The 16377-nt window shown below is 40.7% G+C and overlaps 1 protein-coding gene across 1 annotated transcript in view; it reads right to left on the reverse strand.

Moving 5' to 3' along the window:
* Positions 1-16377, reverse strand: part of ARMC1 (armadillo repeat containing 1) — a 31654-nt gene that overhangs the window by 2379 nt on the left and 12898 nt on the right. The window contains exons 3-6 of the mRNA XM_008000763.3: positions 14567-14658; positions 8471-8660; positions 634-750; positions 476-550 (exon numbers count right to left, since the gene is read on the reverse strand). Of these exons, the coding sequence (XP_007998954.1) occupies positions 476-550; positions 634-750; positions 8471-8660; positions 14567-14658 (474 nt within the window). The remainder of the gene's footprint in view (positions 1-475; positions 551-633; positions 751-8470; positions 8661-14566; positions 14659-16377) is intronic.

A 16377-nucleotide genomic window follows, 5' to 3' on the forward strand; every position in this document is an offset into this window, starting at 1 on the left:
CCACTGCAGGCCACTGGATAGCCATGGAACCTCCCATCTATGAGATGGGAACCCAAATGAGCCCAAGGCATATTTGTTTCCCCCATCACAAAGCTAGTGAAGAGAGTAGCAAGATACAAGGATTTTCACCCTATTTACTTGCTCAGTGGATACACCTTTATTTTTTGGATTGTCAAAATTAGTTAAGGTTATGAAGAAAAAATATGCATTTAAAATATATGCATATTTAAAGGTTATGCATTTAAAAATAAATGCAAGGAAGACACATATCCTTTATTTCCATGTAAAAATCGGCAAGAGCAGACTGATATCCACAAAAGATCTCTCTATATTTCTAAAATAGTTTACTGTTAACCAAGAAACAGCACATCCTTACATACTTGGCACTATTAATTTAGAAATACTGGCAATCTGCTAGCCATAAAAAATAACTGAGAGTGAGTTAGATATAAAGAAAATTAAATACAACTTTTACCTCTTCTCCACTTTCACTTTTCACAACTTGCTGAGCTTTCATAACCTTGGTTGATGCTATTGCTGATGCCAAAGCCTAAGTCAAGATAAAAAGGAACGACTTTGAAACTGAATTGTTTACCTGTAATCTCAAACATATTAAGCCTTTTAAATACTTACCTCAGCTTTCAAATCTGAACGGATTCGCACCACACACCTTTGAACAGCCATTTGAAAAGTAAAGCTAATAACACCTTTAATTTTTAACAAAGCCTCTTCACACAGATTTCTCCGAGACTGAAAAAGTAAAAGCAAATTGTTATGAAAACAGGTAAATAAAAGGTAATAAATCAGCCAAAACCAAGTTATATTTTGGAGGGGGGAAGGCAGCAAATGACCTATTTCAGTTTTACCATCTTATTTCAGGGCACAGAGTGGGGGAGTGCTTAGTCAAATTTTTTAAATTTTACAAGATCAACAGAATAGTAATTCCTAAATTTTTAAAGCTTCAATACTAATATGCAGTTTTAATAATTTTTTTAATCAGAAAGAAGTTAGCCAAGGTGAATTTACATCTTAAATAAAGCAGAACACAATACAGGGGAAAAAAGGCCAAAAAGCAGAAAAGCACAGGTTCTTCTAGCTCACGGGTGGGGAAAACCATAGTCCACCAGCTGTTTTTGTAAATAAAGTTTTATTGGAACACAAGCACACCCATTTGTTTACATATTATCTGAGGCTAGTTTCAGAGCCCATCGTGGTCTACAAAGCCAAAAATATTTACTTTCTGGTCCTATAAAGAAAAGGTTTGGCCAGGCGTAGTGGCTCACGCCTGTAATCCTAGCACTTTGGGAGGCTGAGGCGGGTAGATCACGAGGTCGGGAGTTAAAGAACAGCCTGGCCGATATGGTAAAACCCCACCTCTACTAAAAATACAAAAATCAGCTGGGCATGGTGATGTGTGCCTGTAGTCCCAGCTGCTCGGGAGGCTGAGGCAGGAGAATCACTTGAACCCGGGAGGCGGAGGTTGCAATGAGCTGAGATTGTGCCACTGCACTCTGGCCTGGGTGACAGAGCGAGACTCCATCTCACAAAAAAAAAAAAAAAAAAAAAAAGAAAAGAAAAGGTTTATGATCCATACTCTAGCCTAAAAATCTCCAGGGATAAATTCTAATAGACTGAAGTTAGAATTAGTGAGCATTCACTGTTTAAGTCCCTATTCCTTAAATCACCTGGTATTATAAATATCACTGCATCATTCATTTATGGCATTCTTATGGTTACCATGCATTCTCAAGGGTTAGACATACCTTGCGTGGTTCTCATTTTCCTAATACTCTTCAAAACACAGTATAACATGTACCCTTCAATGCTTCAATGCAGGGTACTACATTATCCTGGCCTTCTACTTCCCCACTGATTATTCCAGCTCTGTCTCACCTTAACTCCAAAGTCCAGTGCCTACACTGACTTTCTTTCTGCTTCAACCCTCAGGAGACTATTCTCATCACTTTAGCCATCACTAACATTACTCACTCCAATATGACTTTCTTATTTTCATTTGTCTGTCAGACATATCCACTTGACCATCAAGTGGTCATCTCAACACAAGATCCAAAGAGAAAATGGAAAAAGTAACTGCATTTTCTCCTCATAGATCCCTCCACCTCTGGCCCACATACACCAAATCACACACTCTACATTTTCTGATTTCTGTATTGAGAACAGGTTTTCATTTATATTTCTGAGGGGTCAATCTGCAATTGACCCATGTGCCAAGTCTGTAGACTATATCCAGTTTTCAAACTTATTTCCACATCCTTCGGAACAACTGCTCACATCATTGCTCATCTCCCTACTTCTGCATTTCAACCCTACTCAGGGAGGCCTGGGACGCGACAGTCTGTGGCACAGCACTGGCCCACAGTGGGCTCATCTAGAGCACTGTGTCTGGACCCTGCTCTGCAGGGGCCTGCATTTGGTGAAGCCCTCTTACAGGATTGGTGTCAAATAGCACCATGTTTATCTCGTCCACATATTCAACACCAGGTAAACTTAAAAGTGAAGTAAAGCTCGCACAATATATGTAAGTTAGGATATTATTAATCTGATCTCTTATTTCAAATGTGAGTAAAGTGAAAAGTAGAAAAACAACTTGCCTAATTTACCACAGGTAGAGTCTGGTACTAAATGCCAACCACATGCCACAGTGAGAAACGAGATTCATAAGTCTAATTTATCTTTATTTCAACATAAATTAACACACTTTTTTAGCAAGCTTATTGTCTGCCTCCTCCAATTATGCTAGCTCCAAGAAAGGAAAAAGTTTTGCTTTTTGGTCATCACTGTATCCCTGGTATCTAAAATAACGCCTAACATTAGGTGCTCCCTTTTATTGTAAAAATTAGTACATTCTACCATGTGAACGTTTAGATTGGGAAATAAACTTCCAAAATCATCAGACTGATTGGTATTACTGATTGGTTTTAAGTCTACAAATTTAGGAAGAACTGACATCCTTACAAACTTTCAGAAACAGGCATTTCATTACACTTATTCCAGTCTTCTTATAACACTGAGGACATTTAATTTTTTTTATTGAGTCTCTTATGCTCTTATTAAGAATAGCCTTGCTACTATCACACTGATCATTAAGTTTAAAAAAACAAAAAACAAAAAAGAAAAAACACCCCTGCACTCTTCCTAGCTGTTTGTTTTGTTTGGGAGAGTAAAACTACTTTTCTCCTTTTAAGAAGTGACTGATTTCCATATATTTAATAATGTCACTGGATTTTTAAAATATTTTTAAGAAATTTCAGATCATTCTCCTGGATTTTCTGTATTTATAGCGGTATCAATAGCAAATTATCAAATTATTGACTTACTGATATTATACTAAAGTATTTCATTATGTTAAATCATATTTACAACTCCAGGATAAAACTAGATTGTTTTTAGGAAATTATAATATTGTGATTAAAAGTTCAATTCTGGGCCAGGAGCAGTGGCTCACGCTTGTAAACCTAGCACTTTGCAAAGATGAGGCAGGTGGATCACCTGAGGTCAGGAGTTCAAGACCAGCCTGACCAACAAGGCAAAACCCTGTCTCTACTAAAAATACAAAAAAAATTAGCCGGGTGTGGTGGTGGGTGCCTGTAACCCCAGCTACTTGGGAGGCTGAGGCACGAGAATCACTTGAACCCAGGGGCTGGAGGCTGCAGTGAGCTGAGATCGTGCCACTTCACTCCAGCCTGGGCAAAAGAGCAAAACTCTGTCTGGAGAAAAAAAAAAAAAAAAAGTTCAATTCTGAAGTCACACTACCTAGTAGTCCAAAAAATGTTGACTAAGCTAAAGTTACATAGATGGAGCAAACAGTTAAGTTATTTGACCATTCTAAACTCAACTTCCCCTTCTATTATAACCTAGCACTTTGGGAGGCCGAGGGAGGCAGATCACTTGAGGTCAGGAGTTCAAAACCAGACTGGGCAACAGAGTGAAACCCCATCTCTATAAAAATACAAAAAAATTGGCGGGCCATGGTGGTGGGCATCTTTAATCCCAGCTACTTGGGAGGTTGAGGGAGGAGAATTGCTTGAACCCGGGAGGCGGAGGTTGCAGTGAGCCAAGATCGTGTCACACTGAACTCCAGCCTGGGCGACAGAGTGAGACTGTCTCAAAAACAAATAAATAAAGAAAAAAGATATACATCTCTCTGTCCTGCTTGTCAGAACTGAATGAATCGATGGAATAAACTTATAGCTAGTGCTAGGCTATGTCACCAAAAACATGTTAACATGATAGTACAGTACTAGAGTTAACTTGCTAATATTTCATTTTGGACTTTGACAATCATGTTTTTACTATACATTGGCCTATATGTTTGTTTGTTTGGTTTCTGCTGTTTCTTTTTTTTTGAGACAGATTCTCACTATGTTGACTAGGCTGGTCTTGAAATCTTAGGCTCTAGCGATCTTCCTGCCTTAGCCTCCCATATAGCTGAGATTACAGGCATGTGCCACTACACCTGGTTAGCCTATATTTTTGTGTGTGCTTTGCTGGGTTTTATTATTTGATTTGTGCTAGCTTTAAAAAGAAACTGTATTATTCTTATTCATTAAAATTAAATACATGGTATTGGAGATATTTTATATATTTTAAGATCTTCCAGTGAATCAATTTATCTTTATCAGAACTTGCTTTCTAGAAATTGTCTCCTGATCCCACTTTCAGTAAGATAGCTGTGGACTGATTTGGCTCTGATAATATGCATATGGAAGGTTTCTTCTCAAGCTTATTTACTAAACCCCAAATCCTGAGCCTAAGCACCTAAAACACAACTAGAAAAAGCTGTGGGCCAGGCACGATGGCTCACGCCTGCAATCCCAACACTTTGGGAGGCCAAGGCAGGTGGATCACATGGTCAGGAGTTTGAGACCAGCCTGGCCAATATGGTGAAACCATGTCTCTACTAAAAACACAAAAATTAGATGGGCATGGTGGCGGGTGCCTGTAGTCTCAGCTACTCGGGAGACTGAGGCAGGAGAATCATTTGAACCTGGGAGGCAAAGGTTGCAGTGAGCCGAGATCACACCACTGCACTCCAGCCTGGGGTACAGAGTGAGACTCTTGTCTCAAAAAAAAAACCAAAAAAAAAACAACAACAGAAAAAAGTTGTGAATAATCTAATGTAACCTACCTGGCATTGCTAAAAAGGTAAGTGGTAATCTACCAACTGCTACCCCTAAATACGTAAAGTTATATAATCTCTGTGCAAGGTAACTTCAGGGGAACTTCCAGTTGCAGTCCAGATGGATTAACAGGGACCAGATTTAGCCTCTAAACAATTAAAAATATAGACAAAATAAACATTTTTTTGTGTGTGTGACGGGATCTCACCCTGTTGCCCAGGCTGGAGTACAATGGCACAATCTCAGCTCACTGCAACCTCTACCTCCCAGGTTCAAGGGATTCTCCTGCCTCAACCTCCTGAGTAGCTGGGATTACAGGTGTGCACCACCACGCCCCACTAATTTTTTGTGTCTTTAGTAGAGACGAGGTTTCACCATGTTGGCCAGGCTGGTCTTGAACTCCTGACCTCGTGATCCACCTGCTTCAGCCTCCCAAAGTGCTGGGATTATAGGTTTGAGCCACTGCACCAGGCTGACAAAATAAAATTTAAGGCCGGCCACAGTGGATCATGCCTGTAATCCCAGCACTTTGGGAGACCAAAGCAGATGGATTACCTGAGGTCAGGAGTTCGAGACCAACCTGGCCAACATGGCGAAACCCCGTCTCTACTAAATAAAAAATTAGGTGGGTGTGGTGGCGGGCACCTGTAATCCCAGCTACTTGGGAGGCTGAGGCAAGAGAAAGGCTTGAACCCAGGAGGTGGAGGTTGCAGCGAGCCAAGATTGTGCCATTGCACTCCAGCCTGGGCAATAAGAGCAAAACCCTGTCTCAAAAAAAAATAAAAAAAATTTTAAAACCAATGACACTAGAAAACATGCTTCTATCCGGGCTTGAAGTTTTATTTATGGCATGATTTTTAGCTACAAATTCAATTTCTTTAGTAGATATACAATTAATCAGGTCATCTGTTTCTTCTTGAGTGAGCTTCAGTCATCTGTGTCTTTCATGAAACCTGTTTCATCTACATTATGAAATTTATTGGCATAAAGGTATTTAAAATATTCACTTACCCTTTTTTTTTTTTTTTTTTTTTTTTTTTTGACATGGAGTCTTGCTGTCGCCCAGGCTGGAGTGCAGTGGCATGATCTCCACTCACTGCAACCTCTGCCTCCTGGGTTCAAGCGATTCTCCTGCCTCAGCCTCCCATGTAGCTGGGATTACAGGCCTGCACCATGACACCTGGCTAATTTTTGTATTTTTAGTAGAGATGGGGTTTCACCATGTTGGCCAGGCTGGTCTCAAACTCCTGACCTCAAGTGATCCGCCTGCTTCAGCCTCCCAAAGTGCTGGCATTACGGAGGCGTGAGCCACCGTGCCCGGCCCCTTACTTATCCTTTTGATGTTTGTAGCATCTATAGTGGTATCCTCTCTCATTTCTGATATTGATAATTTATGACTTTTTTTCTCTTGATCTGTTCGACTAGAGGCTTACCAATTTTAACAATCATGTCAAACACCAGCTTTTGATTTCATTGGTTTTTCTCTATTGTTTTTCATTTCCCGGATCTTTCTTGTTTCTTCTCTTCTGCTTGTTGTGGCTTTAATTTGCTCTCTTTTTCTAGTTTCTTTTTTTTTTCTGAGACAGGGTTTTTGTTGCCTACACAGGAGTGTGTAGTGACCCGATCATAGACCACCATAACCTTGAACTCTTGGGATCCAGTGATTCCCTTCAGCTTCTTCTATTTTTTTAAGATAGAAGCTTAAGTCACTGACTTGATACCCTTTCTTTTTTGGATATAAACAGTTATGCATCTGGAGCTAATGAATTTCCACTTTAAACTTCGTTTAACTACTTCCAACAAATTTCAGCTACACTTTCATGTATATATCACTTTCATTTTTATTACACTTTCTTCACTTTTTTTTTTTTTTTTTTGAGACGGAGTCTCACTCTGTTGCCCAGGCTGGAGTGCAGTGGTGTGATCTCAGCTCACCACAACCTCCACCTCCTGGGTTCAAGCGATTCTCCTGCCTCAGCCTCTCGAGTAGCTGGGACTACAGGCATACCACCATGCCCAGCTAATTTTTGTATTTTTAGTAGAGATGGGGTTTCACTATGTTGGCCAGGCTGGTCTCAAACTCCTGACCTCATGATCCGTCTGCCTTGGCCTCCCAAAGTGCTGAGATTACAGGTGTGAGCCACCACGCCCGGCCTACACTTTCCTTTTTATTCAGTTCACTTTCCTTTTTATTCAGTTCGAAATGCTAATTTCTCTTTTATTTACTGACTCATAGATTACTTTAGAAATGTGCTATTTAGCTAGGTGCAGTGGTTCATGCCTGTAATCCGAGCTCTTTGCAGGGTTGAGGCAGGAGGACTGGTTGAGGCCAGGAGTCTAAGACCTGGCAACACAGCAAGACTCCCATCTCTGCAAAAACTTAAAAATTAGCCAGACATGGTGGCACATGTCTGTAGTCCCAGCTACTCAGGAGACTGAGGCAGAAAGATTATTTGAGCCCAGGAGTTTGAGGCTGCAGTAGATTATGATTGTGCCACTGCACTCCAGCCTGGGCCACAGAACGAGACCCTGTCCCTGAAAAAAGAAAAGGAAAAAAAAAGAAATGTGTCACTTAGTTTCACAAATTTGGGGGAAATTTTTCAGATACCTTTCTGTTATTGATTTCTAATTTGCATTCACCGTGTTCAAAGAACATGCTTTGGGCTGGGCACGGTGGCTCATTCCTGTTATCGAGCACTTTGGGAGGCCGCGGCGGGCAGACTACCTGAGGTCAGGAGTTGAGACCAGCTTGGCCAACATGGTGAAACCCTGTCTTTACTAAAAATAGAAAAATTAGCTGGGCATGGTGGCGCACATTTGTAATTCCAGCCATTCGGGAGGCCAAGGCAGGAGAGACACCTGAACCCGGGAGGCAGAGGTTGCAATGAGCCAAGATTGCACCACTGTGCTCTAGCCTAGGTGACAGAGTAAGACTCCATCTCAAAAAATATATAAAAAATAAATAAATAAAATAAAATAAAAATTAGGTTAAATTGGTTGATAGTATTATTTGAGTCTTCTATATCTTAACTGATTTTCTGTATGCTTCCTGTATTAATTGAGAGAGCTGTGTTAAAAATCTCTGTTTCTAACTGTGGATTTTTCTATTTCTCCCCATTTCTGTAAGTTTTACTTCACATATTTCGATGTTCTATTATTAGGGACATAAATATTTTAAATTCTTATATCCTATGATTGACCTTTTTAGCACAAAATGACCCTTTGTATTAGTAAAATACTGATAGCGAGATTTATTCTCAAAGACTGTTAGCAAGGGACACTGAAGAAACTAGTAACATGGTTTCTCTTTCCCATCTAACAGACCTTACCGTATCATCAAGGCCATCTATATGCAAAACCACTGTTTTGGCACGTTTGTTTGTAGTTCCCAGAAAAAACTGAGCTTTCCTTCGACGTGAATTCATTTCATTAAAACTATCACCATCTGCCATATTGGAGGACTGAAGAATGTCATAGATTTCAGAGGCCAGAAGTTTTGTTTCTCCTGGAGTTGTAGTTCTTGAAAAGAAACACATATATAATTAGTCTTGTCACTTCTACTGATTCTGTAATTTTATTTCTCCACTAAAAGGAGACTTGTTTCTTTCACTCTAATGCTTTGTTCAATTTAAAAGCAATAGCAGTGAATCCTAGAAAAATCAATAATGTAGAAAAAGCATCTTGTCTATAACAATCTTCTAATTTCATTTTAAACTCGTGGTTCATTGAGATTCAAAATCCATCACTATAGAGGTATAAAAAACACATTTGGCTGGGCGCGGTGGCTCATGCCTGTAATCCCAGCACTTTGGGAGGCCAAGGTAGGTGGATCACTGAGGTCAGGAGTTCAAGCATGACCAACATAGTGAAACCCCATCTCTACTAAAATACAAAAATTAGCTGGGTGTGGTGGCGCACGCATGTAATCCCAGCTACTCAGGAGTCTGAGAGAGGAGAATTGCTTGAACTCGGGAGGCAGAAGTTGCAGCGAGCTCAGATCACACCACTGAAATCCAGCCTGGGCAACAGAGGGAGACTCCATCTCAAAAAAAAAAAAAAAGCCTAATAAAAATAATTAAATACAAAATCAACTAACAAGATCGGGTTGTAATATGTTCCTGTATTATCACTAACATTCAACTCTCAATTTGAAAGTACCTTGACTTTTAAGAAAATACAACATATAAAAATCCAAAAGGAGAAACCAAATTGGAATAGGATCATTCATACTATCAACTAATTTCAAGATTTCTTTGTATGTTGAAACCAATTATTTTTTAATTTACTTTTTTTTTAAACATATTACAAATTATGTATTTATCATAAAACCACAGCTCTAACAAAGTTTTCATTCTTAAGCTTTTAAATCCTACTAGAGATCCTCACATCAACATCTAGGGGGCCGTGCTGTCCAATAATCTTTCTGCAGTGATAGAAATGTTCTATAGCTGCACTCTCCGCTCACATGCATAGAAATGTTCTATAGCTGCACTCTCCGCTCACATGAGGCTACTGAGCCCTTGAAATGTGGCCAGTGCAACTAAAAAAATTTTATAGACCTTTAATTAATTTGCCAAACAGAGTGAGTGGCTAACCACACTGGACAACAGTCTAATGGCTCTTATTAGTGGAATTGAACAGAGTAAGTACATGTAACCATAAGAAAAGAATCCTCATTTCACCTATCAATGGGCTCAACTAAGCCCAAACCCTTTAATGTACACTCAAGGCCTTAAAATCTGGCTATCTCCATCAGCTCATTTTGTCCTTCTGTTATTCTTTGGGTTGACTATGACACTTGGCCATCTCCTACAAAGACCATGCATTTTTATATGTTCTTTGCTCTCGAGTGCTTTCTACCCTTAAGTTTTGTTCAGGCCTTTCCTTAGCTGGAAGAGCTTCACCCAGACTGCAGGCTTTCCAACTCTTATTTCAATGTTTGAAGGCTCAGCTTAACCAACACCTTCCATATAATGCCTCTACCTAATAACCCAATTATCCCTTTGCATTCAGAGTACTATGCTTGTACTTATACTACTGATCTTAATTTTCTATTTCTTTTATAAGTATATGAACTCTTTAAGAGGAGGAAGGTATCCTTTTTGCACCTTCCATAGAACCTAACAAAAATGTTTGCAAGTTATTTATTGAATGAGTAAGAATACTTCATTTTCTGATATTCAGATTGTATATGTTCTAGCTATTTAGAGCTTTAATTCCAGGGGTGATAATCTGACAGTATTCCAGACACTCAATTACTATATCAGGTGCTTTTCTCAGCCACTGTTGACCAGAGATAAGTTACTTTTGGTGACTTTAACTGTGTGTTACAGGAAGCTATCAAAAAGACTAATTTGTATTAGTTGTCTCAGTATTTTTATGGATAGTTATTTTAGAGTTTATTGAAAAGTCACTGAAGTTCTCAGATATTTTAAATATCAGCCAAGAACAAGTTATAAAGGGCATGAAGAGACAATGATTACAGAAACTTATGAATTTAAGCTTAAAAAAAAAAAAAAACAGGGCCGGGTGCAGTGACTCATGTCTGTAATCCCAACACTTTGTGGAGTTGAGGTGGGTGGATCACTTGAGGTTAGGAGCTTGAGACGGGGTTTCAGCATGTTGGTCAGGCTGGTCTCGAACTCCTGACCTCATGATATGCCCACCTTGGCCTCCCAAAGTGCTGAGATTATAGGCGTGAGCCACAGCGCCCAGCCATTAATCCTTTAAGAACCTAATATAAAGTGTCTCACCAGAAAAATCCAAGTAAAAAGTTTTCCAAATCAATTTCAGTGGAATTATGTCCCCACCCAAACCATCCATTTTCTATCAGTCTCAACGGAGATGTTTAAATTGTTTTTAAAGTTGATTTCAAATTAAACAGGATAGGAGAACTATGATGTCAAGAAACTATTCCAATGTTTGGAAAAATCTAATAAAAAGGGAACTGTCAGGCCAGGCACAGTGGTTCACACCTGTAATCCCAGCACTTTGGGAGGCCGAGGTGGGCAGATCATGAGGTCAGGAGATCAAGACCATCCTGGCTAACATGGTGAAATCCCGTTTCTACTAAAAATACAAAAAATTAGCCAGGTGTGGCGGGCGCCTGTAGTCCCAGTTTCTTGGGAGACTGAGGCAGGAGAATCGCTTGAACCCAGGAGGCAGAGGTTGCAGTGAGCTGAGATCACGCCACTGCACTCCAGCCTGGGTTACAGAGCAAGACTCCATCTCAAAAAAAAAAAAAAAAAAAAAAAAAGTAACTGCTGGTAAAAGCATCATTGGTATTACTTGAAAACAATTAACAGGGATACAAAGACAAAGATATTTACATCTTTGACTTAGTAATTCGCCAGTAAATAGTCCATGAAACAAAAATAATCCAAAACAAAAAAAAGCCCTAGATGCAGTTAAGCAAAGAAATTTTAGAGCAGGCTGGGGGTGGTGATTCATGCCTATAATCCCAGCACTTACAGGGAGGCCAAGTGCGGGTGGATCACCTGAGGCCAGGAGTTCGAGACCAGCCTGGCCAAAATGGTGAGACTCCATCTCTACTAAAAATTAACCGGGTGTGGTGTCATGCACCTGTAGTCCCAGGTACTTGGGAGGCTGAGACAGGAGAATCGCTTGAAACCGAGAGGAAGAGGTTGCAATGAGCTGAGATCACAGCCATTGCACTCAAGCCTGGGTGACAGAGTGAGAGTTTGTCTCAAAAAGAAAAAAAAAAAATTTAGAGCAGTTGGGCACGGTGGCTCACACCTGTAATCCCAGCATGTTGGGAGGCTGAGATAGGAGGATCACTTGAGTCCAGGAGTTCGAAACCAGTCTAGGCAACATGTCGAGACCCCACCTCTACAAAAAAACAAAACAAAACATTAAAAAAGGCCAGCAGTGGCTCACGCCTGTAATCCCAATACTTTGGGAGGCTGAGACAGGCAGATCACCTGAGGTCAGGAGTTCGAAATCAGCCTGGCCAACATGGTGAAATACTGTCTCTACTAAAAGTACAAAAATTAGCCAGGCATGGTGGTGGGCGCCTGTAATTCCAGGTACTTGGGAGGCTGAGGCAGGAGAACTGCTTGAGCCCAGCAGGCAGACGTTGCAGTGAGCCAAGATCACGATATTGCACTCCAGCCTGGGCAACAGAATGAGACCCACAACAAAACAAAAAAAAATTAGCAGGACATGATGGCCTAACTCCCTGCTACTCAGGAGGCTGAGGCAGGAGGATTACTTGAACCTGTGAGGCAGAAGTTGCACCGAGCTAACGTCGCACCAGCCAAGGCAACATAGTGAGACCCAGTCTCAAAAAAAAAAAAGACAAGAAAAGAAAAATTTCAGAGCGGCACTGTACATCACAACTTTCCGAGATGATGGAAATAGTGTCACTAGCGACACGACTAAACACTTGGAATATGGCTAATATGACTGAGGAGCTGAGTTTTTAATTATTATTATTTTTTTTTTTGAGAGGGAGTCTCATTCTCTCGCCCAGGCTAGAGTGTAGTGGCGCGATCTTAGCTCACTGCAACCTCTGCCTCCTGGGTTCAGGCGATTCTCTTGGTTCAGCCTCCTCACTAGCTGGGATTACAGGTGCCCGCCACCACACCTGGTTAATTTTTAAATTTTTATATTTTTGGAAGAGATGGGGTTTCACTATGTTGGCCAGGCTGGCCTTGAACTCCTTACCTCAGGTGATCTACTCGCCTCCCAAAGTGCTGGGATTACAGGTGTGAGCCACCACACCCTGCCATTAATTTTAATTAATTTAAATTGCCACATGTTGCTATTGATGACCATACTAGACTCGCTTCAGGAAAAAAAGGAAGATGCTTCTGCTGTCATCATCCTTAAACCAGCCCTCCTCTTCCTGGTTAATCACTGCTTCTATCCTTCTGACCACTTCTCTAGCACCCTTTCTGAACTGAGGTCCTGTAAAAGAATTTAGTTCGATTTAAAAAAACAACAACAACAACTATCTGGGCAGGGTGTGATGGCTCATGCCTGTAATTCCAGCACTTTGGGAGGCTGAGGCAGAAGGACTGCTTGATCCCAGGAGAGCAGCCTAGGCAACATAGTGAGACCATGTCTCTACAAAATAACTAAAAAATTAGCCAGGTATAATGGCACATGTCTGTAGTCCCAGCTACTTGGGAGGATGAGGTAGGAGAAGAGCTGGAGCTTGGGAGGTTGAGGCTGCAGTGAGCCATGATCATACCACTGCACTCCAGCTCAGCAACACAGTGAGACCCTGTCTCAATAAACCAACCAAACAAACAAAAAAACCCTGAGTTATTATTTTTTCAATTACTCCAAGGATAGTATAGAGGTGAAACCATTCCAGATACACTGCACAGAAGATAATCCATTATATCCAATGGATTCCTTAGGGCTTTAGGGCTTCTCTTACAAACCAGTTCTAGTGGCTTCCACATTAGCAGCAACAGGATGAGGGAAGAAATAGCCAAGTATTCATATTCATATGAACAATGTGCAAAGTGGGGGTATGCATGCTTATAATTGCCAGTATAGCTACTGGGGCTACTCACACTATTTTAATTATAAACTTAAGAATTTACTACAAAACTGTATCTAGAGAGTCACACAAGCTTCTGTCTGCTTAAACAAAGCAGTTACAGATGAGAGATTAGCAACAATGGTTATATACTTTTTTTTTTTTTTTTTTTTGAGACACAGTCTTGCTCTGTTGCCCAGGCTAGAGTGCAGTGGCAGGATCTCAGCTCACTGCAATATCCACCTCCCGGGTTCAAGTGATCCTCCTGCCTCAGCCTCCCGCGTAGCTGGGATTACAGGCACATGCCACCACACCAAGCTAATTTTTGTATTTTTAGTAGAAACGAGATTTCACCACGTTGGCCAGGCTGGTCTCGAGCTCCTGGCCACAAGTGATCCGCCTGCCTTGGCCTCCCAAATTGCTGGGATTTCAGGCATGAGCCACCATGTCCTGCATGTATGAAATATTAAATGCCCCACCAGCACCATCTTAACTTGCTTATTTTACAGTTCCGCAGTTTTACCATTTTCCTACAGTAATAAACTACTTCCTAAATAATTTGTAATTTTTCTCTACCTAAAATTGAAATTTCTTTTTTTTTTTTTTGAGATGGAGTCTTGTTCTATCGCCCAGGCTAGAATGCAATGGTGCGATCTCAGCTCACTGCAACCTCCACCTCCCAGGTTCAAGCGATTCTCCTCCCTCAGCCAGCTAAATGATTAAAAACAGTTAACTACAGGACATTAAAACATAGTAATCCAATAATAGTAGTAATCATGCCTGTAATTCTAGCACTTTGGAAAGCCAAGGTGGGAAGATCGCTTGAGCCCAGCCTGGGCAACACAGTGAGGCCCTTTAAGTAAGTAACATAAGTATGTACGTAAATAAATGAGACACTGTCTACTGTACTTACTTCTGTATAACATTTTGTAAGCTCAACATCATACCCAGTTCTCCTTTCATCTTTTCTCTGTTTGCACGGCATTCTGCCAAGTATCGAAGAGCCTACAGCAGAAACAGTAATAAGTTAATTCGTCTGTTCAGACTATTCAAAATTGAAACTGCTACCAACTTATTGCAAGAAAACAAAAAAAAAAAGAGAAAATAGGTTTTTGTTTTGAGAATAAAATCCTTTAAATGTGATGATTCAGAATTATTCCCTAGGGAAGAAATGATCCTTTGAGCTGTAACAGCTGATCTACTCTTTGAAATGAAGGCTCCTAACTTATTCACAAGTCTCAAAAAAACTTAAAAAAAAAAAAAAAGATGGGCACTGGGTGGCTCACGCCTGTAATCCCAGCATTTTGGGAGGCTAAGGCAGGTGGATCACTTGAGGTCAGGAATTTGAGACCAGCCTGGCCAACACGGCAAAACCCTGTTTCTACGAAAAATACAAAAATTAGCTGGGCATGATGGCACGCATCCCAGCTACTCGGGAGGCTGAGGCAGGAGAATGGCTTGAACCCAGGAGGTGGAGGTTGCAGTGAACCGAGATCGCACCACTGCACTCCAGCCTGGGCGACAGAGCAAGACTGCATCTCAAAAAAAAAAACCACCATCCATATCAAAGACATCATAATTATTTGCTGAAAATCACTAATAAAGTTCCAGAAGAAGCCAGAAAAAGGCATTATATAAGAGAAGAACAAGAATTACGGCAGTTTTCTCATTAGAAACCATACATGCCAGAAGACAAAAGAGCAAAATCTTTTTTTTCTTTTTTTTTTTTTGTGACGGGGTTTTTGTTCTTTTACCCAGGCTGGAGTGAAGTGGCACAAACTCGACCTACCACAACCTCCGCCCCCCAGGTCCAAGGGATTCTCTTGCCTTAGCCTCCTGCCAGGATTGCAGGTGCCGGCCACCACGCCTGGCTAATTTTTGTATTTTTAGTGGAGACGGGTTTTCGCCATGTTGGTCAGGCTGATCTCGAACTCCTGACCTTAGGTGAACCACCCGCCTCCACCTCCCAAAGTGCTGGGATCACAGGCATGAGTCACCACACCCAGCCGAGACCCTGTTTCAAAACAAAAACAAAAACAAAACCCAAACAACAAAAATGAATCTATATTGGGGAATAAAGAACACCAGAAACATAAAAATGAAGGTAAATATAAAAGACCTTTTTTTGCTAGGCATGGTGGCTCACACCTGTAATCCCAGTACTTTGGGAAGCTGAGGCGGGCAGATCACATGAGCTCAGGAGTCAAGACTAGCCTGGCCAACATGGCAAAACCCCGTCTCTACTGAAAGTACAAAAATTAGCCAGGCATGCTGACGTGCACCTGTAATCTCAGCTGCTAGGGAGGATGAGGTAGAAGAATCACTTGAACCTGGGAGGCAGAGGTAGCAGTGAGTTGAGACTGTGCGACTGCACTCCAGCCTGGGTGACAGAGTAAGACTCCATCTCAAAAAAAAAAAAGGCGTTTTTAAATTTTTAATCTCTTTAAAAGATAATTGACTCTTTAAAGCAAAAATATATACACTGTAGGTTTTTAAACATATGTAGAAGTAAAATGTATGACAAAAATAGCACAAAAGATGGGAGGAAGAAATGGAAACATACTCTTGTGTGATTCTTACACTACATGTTAAGGGTAGGATTCATTTAAAGGTAGGCTATAATAAGTTAAAGATGCATATTGTAAAACCTACAGCAACCACTAAATAAAATAAAAACAAAAGTGTACACTAATAAGTTAACAGTGACAAAAAAAGGAAATCATA

Source organism: Chlorocebus sabaeus, chromosome 8, assembly GCF_047675955.1.
Source record: "Chlorocebus sabaeus isolate Y175 chromosome 8, mChlSab1.0.hap1, whole genome shotgun sequence".
In the NCBI taxonomy this organism is placed as follows: domain Eukaryota; kingdom Metazoa; phylum Chordata; class Mammalia; order Primates; family Cercopithecidae; genus Chlorocebus; species Chlorocebus sabaeus.